The 16636-nt window shown below is 42.5% G+C and overlaps 1 protein-coding gene across 1 annotated transcript in view; it reads left to right on the top strand.

The window, feature by feature from the left end:
• Positions 1–16636, top strand: part of ARIH1 (ariadne RBR E3 ubiquitin protein ligase 1) — a 61908-nt gene that overhangs the window by 19446 nt on the left and 25826 nt on the right. Inside the window, exons 2-3 of the mRNA XM_059823764.1 lie at positions 5471–5538; positions 14196–14340. Coding sequence (XP_059679747.1) covers positions 5471–5538; positions 14196–14340 — 213 coding nt within the window. The remainder of the gene's footprint in view (positions 1–5470; positions 5539–14195; positions 14341–16636) is intronic.

Consider the following 16636-nt stretch of genomic DNA (forward strand, 5'->3'; position numbering starts at 1 on the left):
TCCTAAAAGAATAAATGTGAATGCGTCTTCACAAACGATATGACCTTTAAAGGTCCCTTCCAACCGAAATTATTCTATGATTCTATGAAACGAAGGTCGCTCGGTGTCCTTGCAAAACAATGCGAACCTTACGATGACGGTTTTACTGTAATGTGATTCAGGCTAAAAGCTTATCTAAAACACTTTCTCCTGTTTGTTTATATCTAAGGTTACCTGTACGGGGCTGGGAGAGATGGAAGTGAAGAGCAATGATGATCAAACAGAGTAGAAAACCTAGTTATGGCAGAATTTCGGGCTGGTGTCCACTTTGTTATTACCTGACGAAGGAAGCAGCTGTATGGTGCCTGGTCTGTTTTGTTGGTTGCCCTTATTCTGTGCCATGGGTGGCGAAGGAGCTGTTGTCCTTCAGAAAGGAGCATCAGTATGCAAACCTGTTGGGTTTTGGAGTAATTGAAGATTTACGGGGGGTTTCTGCTCCTGCTCGGTGGTGGCACTTAATGCATTTGAGTATTGCCTATTTGTATTGGTCTGGAGGTTTAGGGCATGCCTGCCTGCACACCACCTCTTACCACCTACAATCGTCTGGAGAGCAGTGGGGAAAAACATGCAGCACATCTGATGATGCTGCTCTCCAGACCACCAGTGAGAGCTACAGCTGAAGCAAGCGAAAAGTCTCTTAATTTCTCAAGCAATCTTCTAAGCCTTCTCATGGTGAGGTTGCTCTCGCTCTACCTGCTATCATAAAATGTGATGCGTTGGTTATTTTATTAATGCTTCCTTCCACAGCGTGGTGTGCATGGTGACGAGCTTTGGAGATGCTTTCGATCCTGCGCATGCTCGGAGGGCAGCTGGAATTTCCCCTTGGTGCTATACTACTAGAAAGGCTGGGTTTTGGGCTGATTAAATATTTACGGTGGTGGCGTGACATGCTGTCCCTAGGTGCCACTTTACTGGAGCAAACATTTGTGCTGCTTTTCTGCTGGTGAATTTAAATACGGTCTTGCGTCATTTATGTGCCTGTGGAATACAGCTGTGGCTATTGAAGAAGTTTGAACCATTTACAGATGTGTGAGGCTTGGGCAAAGCCGTTGCTTCACGAGTGCGAAAGCAGTTGTGTAGAAAACCGAACTGGAAGCAATATCAAACTCGTATTGCTGTTCTGAGTCTGAAAAAGTCTCTGCTATTGGGAAATAGATGCTGCAGTTTGAATTTCAATAGTTTTCATCCTAAATCTGCCATGTTTAGAAAACAAAACCAAAACCAGCCATGAAATGGAAAGAAACAAAATGAATTTCTCAAGACCATGTGTCAAGGAGGTGGGAAAGGATTTTGCTGAGAACTGAGCTTAAGTTGTTCTTAAATGGTTTTTGCAGTGAATGCTGAAATTGAAACAGGAGCTTACTCCCGGCATGTGATGAGAAGCTGAACTCTAAAATATGCTTTTGTCAGTAATAACGGCAAGAATTAACGGTGCAGCTCATCTTGATGGATGAAAACATGAATGGATCAAGTACTGCAAACTGTCATTCAGCAAATTACACTGCTTGGAAATTCGGATTTAAGCTAATGTCCTAATAATCTAATTTATAATTCATTTATGCTTTTAAGTGCATCCAGGTTCCTCCTTCCAGTTCATACTTTCTTATTTTGACAGCAAAAAGAATTTAAGTCAGATATTAGTGACCAAGCTTCCAGTTCAATTAAATTCTATTAAATTAAGGAGTTTTATTGCAATTAATAATGCTTCGTTGGAGAAGTCCTGACCTTTGCAGGGTTTCCCAACCCTGTATCTCCAGCTTGCATTAGTGCGCTCGAGCATGTCAACGTAGATAACGATAGTAAATGTAAATACCTCCGGTGAAAAGCAGTGGTGAAGTGGGATCTGTTTGAAGCACGTTTGGGACTTGGCTGCTTTGTTAACTTAAAAAATCACTGCTGAAGGACTGACTGCGTTTCTCTCTGGGCAGAGCTTTATTATGACTGTTTTGTTAGCGAGATAGTTGTGACAGCAAGTCTTTTGAAGTGCTCTGAGGATTTCAACAAAATGGCTGCTTTCCGCGGGTTTCGATCTTATCTGGGTATCAACAGGCTCGCTGCCCTGAGCTCTAGGCGATCTTCCTCAGCTTCAACGTGTCAAATTTAATAGGAGGCTGTTGCAAATTAGATCTGCTCTTTCAGTTCTCATCAAACCACGTTGGGAGGAAAATGGAGTGTTTGAACGCGTTTGCTTTTCCCTTGCTGTCTGTTTCTGGCTGGTTTACCTATTAGAATTTTTCTTTGTAAACAGAAAATACCCTTTGTAAAAGCACGCTTGTCCCTGCTGCAGCTTCAAGCCTAGGTAGTAATCCCGTCTAAGCAGCATCGTAGCCCGTTTGTAACTAATCTTTGTGGTGTAAAGAGTCATAGACAATAATCCTGTGTGCCAAATGAGAAACCCATCCAGTTTCAGAACAGAAACTATAACATACCAGTGCTACGTAACCTGGTGGCGGTCAAATGTTCTGTTAGCTTTAGCAGCGCTGGGCAGAGCGGGCGTCCAAAGTGATTGCTGAGGTCTCGTACAGCAGCGGCAGAGCTGATTCGGGGCTGTAGCAGAACTAGTGTCAAAACAGAGGTTGAAACATTGAATTATTTTGATGCCGTTTTAACCCCATATGACCGAGTTACAGGACATAGCTGCTGTGCAGCAGCTAACCTCTCATTGTGATAGATGCTGTGATTTACACCTCCAAAGCTGCTCCCAAATAATTGCAAGGTAAGTGTATGCATGCAAGCAATTAATGTGGAGGAGCTGTTACCCGGTACCTTGGTGGTGTGCCTTGCCTTAAATTAGAACAATCCTTAACGCCAGAGGTTTTGCATCTGTATTTAACCATGGTTTACGTTATGCAAACCAAGCCTCTTAGTGCTGCCTCCCTCCCTGTCTTCAGTCCTCCCTGGGTAATGTTGGCTCATGTTGTATTGCTGTCCATACTGCGTACAAGTAATCCTTGCCTTCTGTATCAGTGAAACAACTAGTTAAGTTTTAAATACTACATCTTGGATGTGGCAAGCAGAGAAAGCGGGCAGCCCAGCTATTTCTGGTAGGAGCTTGTCATGCTGCTGGTGTTTCGTGTTTTTTTTTTTTTTAAATTAACCCGTTGAACAAATACTGCTGTAGCTAGAGGAAGCTAAAGCCCAACAAGCCGGTAAAAGCTACCCTTCACACCATATTTGTGTTCTAATACACCGAGCCAACTGTGCTGATCTCGGGAGTATAATCCTAAATAACTTGCTGTTTCGTACACTGCCGTCGCAGCGGGAAAACAGCTTTCTTTTTGTGGAGCTGGGATGCTTGGGGGAGGGGTCCTGATGTAGGGAAACTTGTTTTGGAAAGCTGCAGTGCCACTTTGTTGGGAAAATGGAGAAGCCACAAACAAAATGAGACCCTCTTGTTCTTCACAACCACGTGTCCTTCGGTGAGAGGTATTTGGTGGATTTGCCTTGTCGCACTTGCTAATCACTGCAGACCACTTTAGTTCCATATTAATAAGGCATAACTTATCCTTCAGTGCAGGGGGAACCTGTCTGTCTTCTTTAAAAAGAAAAGTCAGCCAGAGACCACTACTTCAGTTGCCTCTTAGCCTATTAAGTGATTAATAAGTATTCCCAGAAGCCTTAATACAGTGCCCAGGTGGGCTGCTGTAGCAGAAGATAGGACAAGACTTCAGGCTAATGTAGAGCCCTCTTCATGCTATTGCTTGAGAAATGAAGAAAATACTGTTTCTTTGTACATCTGGCAGATCTCTGGGCTGAGTGAAGAATCCTTGTGCTTGAGAAGAGCTGGACGCTTTAGTGTCTGAAACTCATTTGCAACTCTAGAGCATGGCAGGAGTGAGGGGCTCGAGTAATGTACTTTATAGATGTGAGAGTGCTGGAAGGATTACGTGGAGAAACCTATATGTGCTATCTACCTGGTATGTTTAGCAGGAGATTTCCCAGTTTGGAGCAAGACTTGTCCTAGACCATGGAAACTTTTTTAAAAAACAAAATTTGTACTGACTATAGGAGCTGGTATCATAACTGAGATAACCTAGGGATCAGAAGAGTATAAGAACACACTGCGGGGGGGGGGGAAGAAGTGTCAATTTTTATAGTATAAACCACAAGACTAGTTCTTTATGCTTGTGTTTTGACCCTCGGGCTTTGTTTCAGTGAACGTTTTGTTGGGGTCCCTGCTGAAAGATGCTGTCCTGCTTGTCCCCTCCTGCCCTCTCCCTTGTGCTAATGCAGCTGTTTGTGTGGTCAGGCAATCAAACAGATTGGGGAACTGATTCAGTGAAAAAGCAACTTAAAGGAAAAGATGAAAAAAGATCCATTTTGGAACCAGTGGTTTGCAGCGTTGCGGCAGAAGATGGCTGTACTAGTATGGATTGGTGAGCGCAGGACAGGCAAGCGTGCGGCTGAGGGTAAGGTTGGGGTGGGATCACTGCTTTGGGTGGCAGCGTTGGCTTTTGGCAGCTTCAAGTTGTAGCTATAGCCTGTGGGCTCAGAAAATCACGTTGCTAGTTTATGTCCTACTTTTCAACAGCTTCATTGCGGCCACTGAAAATTTGCCCTAAGGCAAACTTCCATTTTGGTGTGAAATGGTGAAGTACACATAGCCACTGTCAGGGCACTCGCTCTTGCCTCTGTTGCATGTAAATGGTCGTAAAACTGAGCCCAGAGAGTTTGGATTTAGGGAGCTAAAACCTGTTTCTGAACCCGTATTGTTTTGTTATGTTTCTCAGCTCATATAACCAAACTCTTGGCTGATGAGATAGATTTAGTTGGAAGAAAAACTTGCGTACAAGTGAAACCCAGTTCTTATTTCAGGTCCTATTTCTGACCTTCCCAGGTTGTATTTCTTTTGGTAGTTGTACAGTTGCATATGATTTTCTGAATCTTGGGGTGCTTTGGGAACACCTGGAGATTTCAAAGGACATTGTCATCTTACGCTGGCAGCCGGTTACTTTCTGGGAGAGTTTTCAGCCCATGTGTTTTGGCGGTCAGGGTTGGGACAAACAAGGAATATTCTTGTTCTGCAAATAGTGTGGAGCTTGTGGCAAAAATGGATGGGACGGATGGCAATTAGCCCTTCCTCTGTTTTACGAACATCTCGGGCTTACACTGTGTAAGCACACTGGACACGGAGATGTTGGCACTTGAGTATCTGTTGTGGTAGCAGTACCTAACATGTTCCTTAAGTCTTCAACCATAGTCTCATTTTATGGAGATGTTTTGCTTTATAGAGTTTTTTAAATTTTTCTATCTGTCAAGTCAAACTGTTTTCCATTATATGTTAGTTAACGCGTATTGTCTGCACAGGTCATGTTAGCAGACACACTGATTTCCCCATTTGCTTGTTTAGAACTCTGCTTGGTGTTCTCATAACAGCGTACCAACTTGGCCAAGCAGTTACTCATGTATTATTTTTCTTTTCTTTCTCTAGAATCCAGCGACTATTACTCGAATACTGCTTAGCCATTTCAACTGGGATAAAGAGAAGCTGATGGAGAGGTAAGCAGCCATTTTAGCATGCAGCCACATTTTGCTTCAGACCCGCAAGAAATACTTATTATTGGATTAATGTGCGAATGGATGAATGCACAGTATGTGGCAGGAGGATGTCTTGTGTAACCTCTAAGTGTTTCCCCCTTTAGCAGCCTTCCCCAGCTAAGAGTGACTCCTTGTTTTAATATTATTAATACCTGTCAGAGTTCAGAGATGTTTTGGAAGTTAGCTGCCCCTTGAAGGAAGGGGTGCCTTCCAGTTTGAACACATATAGGCACAGGGTTTTCACAGGCTCTGGAAAAAAGCAAGCAGGAACAAGTTCCTGTTATCTTGCAGCTGTTTTGGGTATGGGGTTAGTTGCTCTTGCATGTCATGCTAGCGTGCATACTCCTGATGTGTTTATTTGTTAGTCCTACTGAGCTGTAAGTTGTTCTTGACTGATAAAGGGTACTGGTAAAAGTGCATCTCCCTTCCTTGCCTTTATCTTTGCAGCTTTTCTAGGTTTTCTTTAGACTGTGTGTGTAAATAAAGGCTTGAGTCTTGCCTCTCCCTCCCCCTCAGAGAAGAACATTTTATGGTTACTTCTCACCTTTGATTCCCAGCTCTTGGGGAACATTGCTGGTAAAGTTACTTTTTATAGTACGTTATTATACAGTGGAGGTCAAATACAGCTACGGTGATAATGCACTTTTTTTTTTCAACGCCAGTGTTGCTGTTGAAGCGAGTGTGAGGGAGCTGGAGAATTCAGTTTACTTCTAGAAGGTGGGGGAGAATCGGTCTGGACCAGGCGCAGCATAAAGGCAGTACAGAATCTTACTGGTTGTTATGGTTTTTGCTGGTCTTAACAACTATTAAGAGACACACAAGTGGGTGTGTTGGGCGTGAGGGCGGAAGGACTCCGTGCCTAGTAGGATGGTTTGTTGGGCCTTCTCTCGATTACCATTTCCTTTGCCTGATGATCAGGGTATGAGAAGATAGGGTGCTTTGTAAAACCACGTGCAGAAACAACTCTTGGTAGTACTGTTGAATTGATAAACACAAGTTAACAGCCTGTAGGTGCTCTGTGCTGTGGGCTCAGCCCCTGTAGTTTGGTGCTCTTTCACGCAGGGTGCAAGTGTGGGAAAAGCAACAGATTTTCAGTCTGCTGGTAGATAGTTTTGGAGTTCAAATATTTCCACTCTCCTGGGATAATGGATTTAGGACACCTTTAGCCCCCTTTGTGTAACATTTTCAGTTAGTGATGGCGTTTGGGTATCTCTTATGTTTTGTTTGGCCTAGATTTTTTTTTTTCATGAAGTGATTATATTTTTTTAAGCTTTCTAGTCTTTGCTTTCTTTTCTGAGACTGACCTCTTCTAGTTAATGTTGGAAGTACGAAAGCTTTGTGTTAGAAATATAGTCACATTGAGGCTATTTAACTCTGACTACAACTGTTAAGCATTCTGATTTAGTTCCTTCTCTAACGTATGTCTGTTCACTTCTTTCTATTAGATTTTTCTTGTGCTGGTTCTTTTGGTCAGGCTTAAGTTCACTCTCCTTGGCTATCTCCATCTCACTTAAAGATACCTCTACATAAGCGTACTGAAATGTCATCTGTTATTCAATAGGTTTTTTCCCTTCTCACTGAAAGGTTGTTTGTTAAGGCTGCCATCAATTTAAAATAAAAAAAATGGGGCTGTGGGTTTTTTCAAAGGGGGGTGTCAGCCACTTGTGTGAGGTATTATTGTTAAGGCTTTTACTGTTTCCAACCAAAACAATTTAAGTACACGTAAATATTTACAAATTCCACAGGTAAACATTTACTCTTGGTACGTATTCATTAAAATACTTATCTTAATTCTATAGGATTACCCCTGTGACTAATGTAATATGTGACCCTTGCTTATGCAGACCTATTGCACACTCACTAGTCACAGTTTTGGTGCTGATGTCCTGTTCTATTAGAAAAACATTAAAACATTTTTTTTCTCTCAAGTAGCTGGTGCTGCTTTCTGTCACTTCCTCACCAAATAGCTTCCACGAAGCCCTTGCACCGCTCCACTGACGCTCAGCTGTGTTAAACCGAGAGCAGGAGGCTGGGGAAGAGGCTGAGAGCTGGCTCTTGATGTTCAAGAAGATTTTGTGATTGCTGTGGTAGTAGGTGAAGGCAAGGGTGGGAGGCAGGTGGTCACTTCAGAAGCCAGGGTGCAAACCAGTCAGCTTGAAATGCTGATGGAGAGCTGGAAATGATGCCATGAGCTAGCTGCACATCACATCTTTTCAATAAAATAGAGGTCGTTCTTGTTCAGACGAACGTGACGAGCTGATTAAGCCCAAATTTAGACTTCGTTATTCTTTCAAAGCAGAGATCACTTTTGAGACTTGCTTGACTTTGCGTGTGTCCACTAAATCTTATTGCAGCGTTATGCTAGTGTAAACGAGCTGAAAAACACTGGGAAGCATTCATGGTGAGGTGGAGAGGCATGCTCTAAGCAGGCGAAAATAAATTTAAACACAACTTTATTTTTTTAAGGGAAAACCCCCAAAACTTACATTTTACTTGACAGTAACACTGTCCATCCACTGTGTCCTCAGTGTCTGACCCAAAAAAGTCTTGTGTCTGAAATCTCCAGCTCGCTAATAGCTGAACTTGCGTGCTGGCTTGCCTGTCGGCGTGCACCCAGCGCCGTGCGGGCTGAACCCAGGCAGGGCCTGACCCTGGGGCCGGAGCGTCTGCTCGTGCTGGGGAGCCAGCAGGTAACTGCTGCTATTGCTCTTCTCACAGGTGCCAAGCAAAAGCGCTTACACATGGTGTTCTTTCACACCAAGCGAATCCACGTTCATGTTGGAGACTTATATATGTATTATTTTTTTTTTCCTAGGGGACTCTAAACAGTTGAACTGGTATAAATTTGGCCTCTTCTACTCCTAATAACCATTAGGAAGACTTCCCAGGCAATTCCTGTTGTTGCCTGCAGTCTGGGTGGGTTTAACACTTGCTAAGATGTAATGTTTGGGTGCAATTTTAGGTGCTTGATTTCAAACCAAGTCAGAGCTTGAATTCGGTTGCCTAATGGCATATGTTTACAGTACCTAGCCAGTGTCTGTTTTACCTTAGCTCATCTTGAGTCAGCATGACCTAACAGGCAGCCTTATCAAACTTTGCCTGTAGTAAAGCAGATAAACCAAGTGGCTTCTTTTTTGATAAGCGTTGAGTTTGAGGTCTGAGCTCGTGAGATGAAAATTTCCATGTTTTAAATCATGAGAACCTCTTCGTTGCTTTTTTATATTGTTATACATATTTTTAGTAAGTGGGTTATTTATTGTCCGTGTCGGCTTTGTTATGGAGTAATTGCATGGCATTATGAAGAGGGCAGATATGTTACAGGTATTTATTCCACTTACAATGAAGTAATAGCCACAACTGAAAAACTGCCCTATCCGCTGGTGAAGCACTAAGTATTTGACTGTGTCCAAAAGCAAAATTGGTGTTTTGGGGGGGGATTTGTTTGTAGGATGGAAGTGGGTACTGGAGGAAGTATTCATTCGAGTTCAGCTGCTGATGTGCCAGATGTGTTTTGGCAAATAAAGATGTTAAATATTTTGTTTTCCTCTTTCACAAGTTTGGTTAATTGAGACAGACTAGTAGGTACAGATTGACCAGGTAACTCCAGAAATAAGTGAAGGAAGTGCTCTGGCTTAAAACTTTATCTTGATTACCTTCCAGTTGTACCATGTCTGATACTGTCTGTCCCTTCTGAGGGGAACTTTGGGGATGAAGCTACTCATGAAGAAGAGACTCAAATGCAGCGTTCCTGCTTTATATGCCTTCCCCCAGTCATTTTTTTATTATTTTCTTTGTAGAGAAAAGTAATTCAGCATGTAACCAAAGGCTCGATTTAGTCCCTGGAGGTACAGACAGAGGTATTGCGGTCCCTTGTAGGTGCTTATCTTGGTGGCTGCATGTCTGCCTTCCCTTTGAGCAGAGGACGGATGCCGGGACGGCCCCGGTGGCTTGGCTGCTAGCTCAGATTGCCTCTTCCCCTTGGCATTCAGGGTCTGACTCCGCTCTGTAGGTACCTGGCTGTTTCCTTTCTTTGGGCAAGGGCTTAACACTAGTCAGCAGAGGCTGACCAGGTGAAAAATTGTGTATGGCAGGCTTTTTGGTATGAAGATACCTTTTACTGTGAGTAACTGATTCTCTGACATTCACAAATGCCCTTTCACTAAAGTAAATAACCCGAAGTGTGTACTAGAAGCATTTTTTTTTTCAGTGAAAAGGCTGTTATCTTTAATACTCCCTTGGATAGGATTTGATTATGTCTAGAAGATTGTGATTAGGCAGTTACCAACAGCAGGAGGAAATTTTGAGGAAATAAAGAAGCTGACAGCTTGATCCCTCTGCCAAAAAGACCTGATACTATTATGGACTTGATGTTGGTAAGCAGTGAAGAAATTATAGAAGAACTTGAAAATAATTCACTGATGTGTCAGTTCATTTTAAAGTAGCAGCGAAAACAACTTTCTCTGTGATGAAGGGAATGAATTTTTGAAAAACTAATAGAACCAGTTGTTTAAGTCAGCTATATTGAGCAAAGAGTCTAGTGTTGACTAGAGCATAACATTTCTTGAGTATCAGAAGCGTAGAATTACTGAATATTTGCATTGCAAAGGGACAAGAGGATAAAGGATTTAAAAGGCTGTTGAAGGTGCTGTGCTCCTCCCTAAGATGAAAATAAGGACCGAGCTACCAAGAGGCAACCCTTTAATAGTGAGAAGTTGAGGGATGGCTTGAGGAAAAAGCAAAAACGCTGGAGTAGTGAAGGAAGCAAGGAGGGAATTAAAAGGGTTTTTCTCCCACATTTCACAGCAGAGATAATAGCATGCAACTATATGATATAAAATACGTAGCATACATTGGGTTCAGCCATTAGTATGGTGCGTACGGAGTTACTTTGCTCAAAAGGAAAGTAGCAGACGAGATGGAACCTGTTAATAAATCCCTTATCAGTTAATTTTGGGATGAATGTTAGTGTTAATGAATGTCTTGGCACAAATCTGTTTGGAGGCATTTGGTTCAGAGGAGGATCCAGATATTGTACGTGGAAAAAAAACCAGACAGCTGGGAGGATCCTAGCAATGAAAGTAGTACAAAGTGTCATGAGAGGTCTCATCAATAGAGAGATTGAAAAGGGGCTCTGAAGAAAGGTAGGCATAATTTGGGATGCATTAGATCCGCAGGAGTAACGCAGGTGAAGTTGTATGAGGTTATGTGAGATCATAGTGAAATCTTAACCAGGATTGCATTTGTTTTGGCCTCCTTGGGTTCAAGAAGGCTGAATGGAAATGGGAACCAGTGGTTGAGAAGGTTTGCTGGGATGAGGAAGTGGAGAAATGTCGTGCGAGAAGCTTATCTGCTGTGTTGGGAAAGGGCGTTACAGCTGCTGCCTGTGAATCCTTCGACAGGGAGGGCAAAGGGAGATCTGCTTAAACGGATGGTCTGTGTTGATGCTTGAACAAGTGGAAAAAAAGGCGTGGTAATAGGAATTAAGTCGTTCCTAAGCATGGAAGGAGCTGGAGCAGTCTTCTGACTGGGCCCTTGGTGTATTTGCAGAAGGAGTGGTGGAGCAGTTAGAGAGGTGTTGGACTTTACTCTGCAGTACCCATTGCGACTGTGTATTTTCAGGGAGATCCAGCTTTTCTTCTGCATTTTCGTATTTTCTTACTGCCCAGTGACAGCATGATTTTGAGTCGGAGACACGTACATGCAAACAATTGTGGAAATTACTTGGTCAGCGCATCCTGGCACAGCAAAGGAAAGCAAATGCATTAAAAGAAAACAGCACGGGGAAGGAGGAATACCCGATACCCTGTTACTCCTCAGCACTGGTGAGGTTTACGGGTGGCAATCCCAAAGAGCGGAGTGAATACTGTAAGAATTGAGTGCAGCAGAGTTAAAAAGGCAAAACTTAGCCTTTTTTCTTAGATTTATGTTTTCTCTCTCCTCTCCGTGGCCCTGGCTGAGTCTCTCGGCTGCCTTGTTTGCTTCTCCTGTGTAAGCATAGGAGAGAGCAGGCACTTCTGAGAGGGAAACCATTTAATATGAGCTGTGGCTCTTGTGCCAGAATGCAAACACCTGCATGCTTTGCAGTATATTGGTGCTTTGGAAATGTTTTAAATTGGTTAAGGACTCCAATCTATGCATCTTATTTGAGTTACCTTTATCACTAGCCTTTAGTCCAGAGCCACACATGATGTCAAATCACTTATTTTCTGTCTGTTATTGGGAAACTACTGAAAGCCTGCGAAGGAAATGGTTGTTCATTGGTATTTAGAGGGGATAGGTAATTCCAGGTGAAAAGCAGTTGCTGGTGACTTTCTCTCCATATTTCTTGGTGTAGGGCAGTAGGTATCATGGCTCAGAGTAGCTTTTACAGAGATTTGGTAAAAATAGAAGTGCCTGATGCAAGTGGTAAAGTCAAGTTCCTGACGTGGATATGCACCCCTAAAAACAGCCCACCATTACAAATACCTCTGGTATTTTCATAGGCATTTAGCTGATCACAAATGCCAGTGTTAAAGTTGCATCATAGCATTTGTCTTCAAAACTATTTTCTTTGCAAACATCACACCCAGCGGTTTGTCTGCTCTTTTCAAACGGAGGATGTCCTACATTGATCGTGCTGCATGTAAGAACAATTTGAAGGCTGGAAACCTTTTGTGGAGTTAATATTTATCCATGACTCTTTATTAAACAAATACTGCCTATAATGGGACTGCGCTGAATTCACTTGCTAAAATTTTCTAGATATAAGTAATCCTGAAGGCAAACAAAATAACTTGGTTGAGTTAAATCCCTGAGCTAACATTGAAGAGCGGTGGCAAAGCCTCGTGTATGCTGCAGTGCCAGAATTCATCACTACCTTCAAAATCCACTGCCTTGAAAATTAAGATCTGAAGTATGTGAACTGCATCAAGAAACACATGAACCAGCAGTGAAATTAACCCTTAAGCCTTGTTGGTAGGTAGTGTTGTGAGAACACTGCCGTGGGTTTGGGACTTTTTGGGAATGCTGCGGGATAAGACCGTCTAGCCAGAAGCGTTTTGGTTAGGTGTTGTATTACAGGCTTAGTCCCACATTTTTAGTAACTTCTTTCCCCAGCAGAAAGTCTTGGTTCTCTTCTATCTGTTGGTGGACAGCAGATTATTTTTTTTTTGGTCTGCTTTGTGATGAGCTTTAATATATGCCTTGTAAAGACGCTAACTTCAGGCTTACCTGTGTGCTTAGCTACAGGGACAGTTGTCTGCTGGGAGTACATTTGCTGGTCTTGAGTGTAAATGACTGCACTATGGTCAAATGTGGGGGGGTTTCCTAGGTAGGTGCCACCTTATTTGGATTTAACTTGCTGCTGCTGATGGGATGGGGGGGGAAATACTTGTTTGCTGGCATTGAGAGGGGGATGTATGGGCAGGCAAGGTCAGATTTGATTAGTTCTTTGCAGGTGCTGCAGGCTGGAGAAAGATATGTGGTGTCTTGATATTGGGAAGAGGCTGACCTGCTTACTAATGGTTCTTTCAAAACTGGTCTTCCTCGCCAAGTTGAAGAGCTTTCTGTAAGACTGTAAGCCAAAGCAGTATTTTTTTCTTAAGGGAATCGGAAATAGAAAGAAAGCGGACTTTCATCTCCCCTCCCAACCAATTTTTGCATCCTCCTTTCCATGAGGTATCGAGTCTTTGGAAGCATTGTAAACCTAGAATTGTATTTTCTATAGGAGGTTGTTAAAATATCTCACGTTGACTGGAGACAAAAGATACTCAGACGGCTAGGGTTTTGGCCCAGGAGGTGGACTGTGCATTAGCTCTGTCACAGGACACGGGCAAGGTGTTCAGTGTGAAATTGAAGACCGCTCTAACTGGAGATCAGAGTCCTGATCTGATAGATGCCTGATCCAGCAGCAGTTGTTCCCAAACTCTGGAGATGACTGAAGCGTGTGAAACGCAGCCCTGCCAGTTGCCTTAATTGGAGATCGGTGACCATGCATAAGTGCTCCATCAGCTGAACCAAGTGTCTGACCCTGCTGACGCATTTCTCCTTAGATCAGAGAAGGAAGTGCCAAAATTGAAGTTGGGACCTCTTTGGGGCACACTTAATGTAGATTGAATACACAGAGGAAAACGTGAAGTACAGGAACTGGGGATGTGCTGAATCACAAACCGTGACTGATTGCTGCTTCCTGCCTCCTCTGTAATGTTTTGGTGATTAGAATATTAGGGAAAAATGGAAGGCTTAAGCTGAAGAGAGAATTGAACCTCGGGGCATCAAACCTGTGCTTTAGGGAAGTGTCCTGGTGCCTGGACTGAAGTAAGATGTTCTTGGAGCTTTAATGCAAAGAAATCACTGTGGAGAATCATGAATTACTTGAAATGCAGCTGAAGAATTGAAGGTACTTGAATTTTCAATTCAAGCCCAAATCTCTGAAATGATGTAGTTGTCTAATGTCTACCTCTGAGGTGGATATTAGACAACCATAGATTAGGGCCATGTGGTGTTATATTCGTGAAGAGCTTGTTAAAAGGGGTGTGTGTGAGTTTTTTTAAGTATTAAAACCAACTTTGTACATTTAACTTACAGAATTTGAAAAATACATACAGTTAAATTTTCCTTTTCTTGTGTGTGTTATGCAGGTACTTCGATGGCAACTTGGAGAAGCTCTTTGCAGAGTGTCACGTAATTAATCCAAGTAAAAAGTCTCGAACGCGCCAGATGAACACAAGATCATCAGCCCAGGATATGCCTTGTCAGATCTGCTATCTGAACTACCCAAACTCGGTGAGTACCTGGCAGCCAGCGTGCCCTCCGACCAGTAACTTCCCCAACTTTGCTATCTGAAACTTAACGTTTTGAGCAGAAGTCTGTAAGGACCTCTCCAATGGTATTTTAAAAAAGCCTGTGAAGCGAAACTGAGATTTCACTTTTTTTATTGAATCTTCTAATCTGTAGTATATGCATTAAAAAACAATGTTCAAGATTGTTTCTTAATGCAGTAAACCTTGTCTTGTGTGCTGCAGCTGATCGAAGTAATGCGGTGGGGGACCATAGAATTATGTAGCGCTTTATGCGTTCTCTTTAATTCTGGCTGTGTGGTTTGACAAACTTTTTTTTTTAAACAAGCCTTAAATAGTATTAGTTTATCCAAAATGGGATTGTATTTCAAATGAAATGATTATCTCTTTTGCAAAAACCTTTGAGGATGCTGGGGTCTGGGGAGCAGTGTAGTAAAATTCTTCAGAAAAAAGCAAGCGGTAGATCAAGTGATTTTTACAAAGGTCGGATACCAGTTGAGACGTGCAAATAAATGATATGTAAAAGAAAAAATATTTGGAAAGCATGACTGGCAAAGGGATTCACTTAAATAGAATGACAAGACAGGAAACAGCTTATAGAAGTAGTAAATAATGCTGCAAAATAGTCAAGCTAGAAAGCCTAGAATAAAACTAAGTAGGACCAGGAGTAAAATAAAGTTGTGCTGTTCAGAGAACATAACCAATGTGGATATCTTTGGTTCTTCATTATGTTTGTGCAATGCTTTTTTTTTAATCGGAGAAGATTAGGGTAGAAGTGCTTGCTGGGGCTCTAAATCAGTCTTCTGGTTTGTGGTAAGATCGGTTGACAGTGCTTTTTTTTCTGTAGCTATTCACAAATAACTAAACTTTCCGATACACTCACCAGAGGTCCAGGCTTCCGCCGTGTTTTGTACAGGCGAGCAACTTGATGTGACTTTCCAGGGGCAGGACATAACGATGGGAGATCCTGGAAGAAAACGAGATGAGTGGAAAAGCTCAAATACGAGAGTTCATCCGTGGCTTTGCCAAAAGGCAGGGTGCTGACATACGTGAGGAATTCTTCCTTTATTGGAACTCGCTGTTCCTGACCCTCCAGAACACCGAATGTCTGCCTGACCTTTAAAGAGCAGAGCAGCCCTTACGCAAGGCTTCCACTCTTGCTCTGGGTGTGTTTTTATGAGCTTGCTTTTCAAAAAGAATGGAAACCATTATGAGCTTTGGGGTTTATGAGTAGCCTTGAATAAAGTAGTCTTCCTGCTGTAGCCTGACTGCAACCCTTTTCCTTGCTCTGGAGCAGGCAGAGCAGAGCGAAGCCCAGTTTCGGGCAGCTGAGATTCTCAGTGTTAAGATCACTATTGCTCCTGAGCCAGTAACCACAAGACTTCAGGCATCTCCTTTTAAGCCTTGTGCGCTGACTTCCTTTTTAGAGGATCGCTCCTAAGGAGAATCGCTGCTTGCTCTGTATAAAGAGGTGCTAGGAAAAAGAAAGATAAGCTTGAGAAATTTGTCTAGCCCTCTACCTTACGCTAAGCTCCTACTGTTTAATCACTGCAGACTTTCCACATAGGTAGTAAGGAAATAACTTTGATTTTTATCTCCAGAAAAGGTCCTCTTGGAAACTTGAAATTTCGGTTTCATGTTCTTAATATATTGTTCTCCTTTTTAATGTAGTTGCTGTGCTGGGTGTGAACAATATGCCCAGCGCTCACGACTGACAGGCTTTTCCTCTGGCTGGGGATACATGTGTTGCCTGGGAAGCAGCTTTCTGGCTACTGGAAAGAACTGCACAAAGCACACTAATGCGTCTTATTTTTGTAGTTGGAATAGCACATTAAAAATAGTGGTGGCCCAGTTATGTTGCAGGTGAGCAGAGGTGTCTCTAAAATGTTAGTGTTGATAAAGTCAAGAGACAACAGAGGGGAACCTCTCTGTTTTTTTGCCATACCCCAAAGTTGGAGCATAGAGGAAAACTGCTATTTCTTATTTCTCTTTAAAAGGCTGTAGTGTCTCTGTGTCTAAGGTGACCGTAAGCCATCTGGTTTGAAATCTGTTTTGAAGCTGTTTTTAGTGAATGTGAATTATAAATTCTAGGATAGGTTATGTTCAATACCTAACCTAAAATCTCAGGTTTTAAATCCTCTTGAAATGGTCAGCTTTTATTCCTCGACCCTGAAAAAGCTGTATTTTTTTTCTGAGAGCCCCTTTCAACCTCTAGAAAGCTGGGAGTTTGAAGTAGCACCCGTTAAGAAATTTTAACGCACAGCTATTACAGGAATGTAAGA

Source organism: Gavia stellata, chromosome 13, assembly GCF_030936135.1.
Source record: "Gavia stellata isolate bGavSte3 chromosome 13, bGavSte3.hap2, whole genome shotgun sequence".
NCBI classification, from domain to species: Eukaryota; Metazoa; Chordata; class Aves; order Gaviiformes; family Gaviidae; genus Gavia; species Gavia stellata.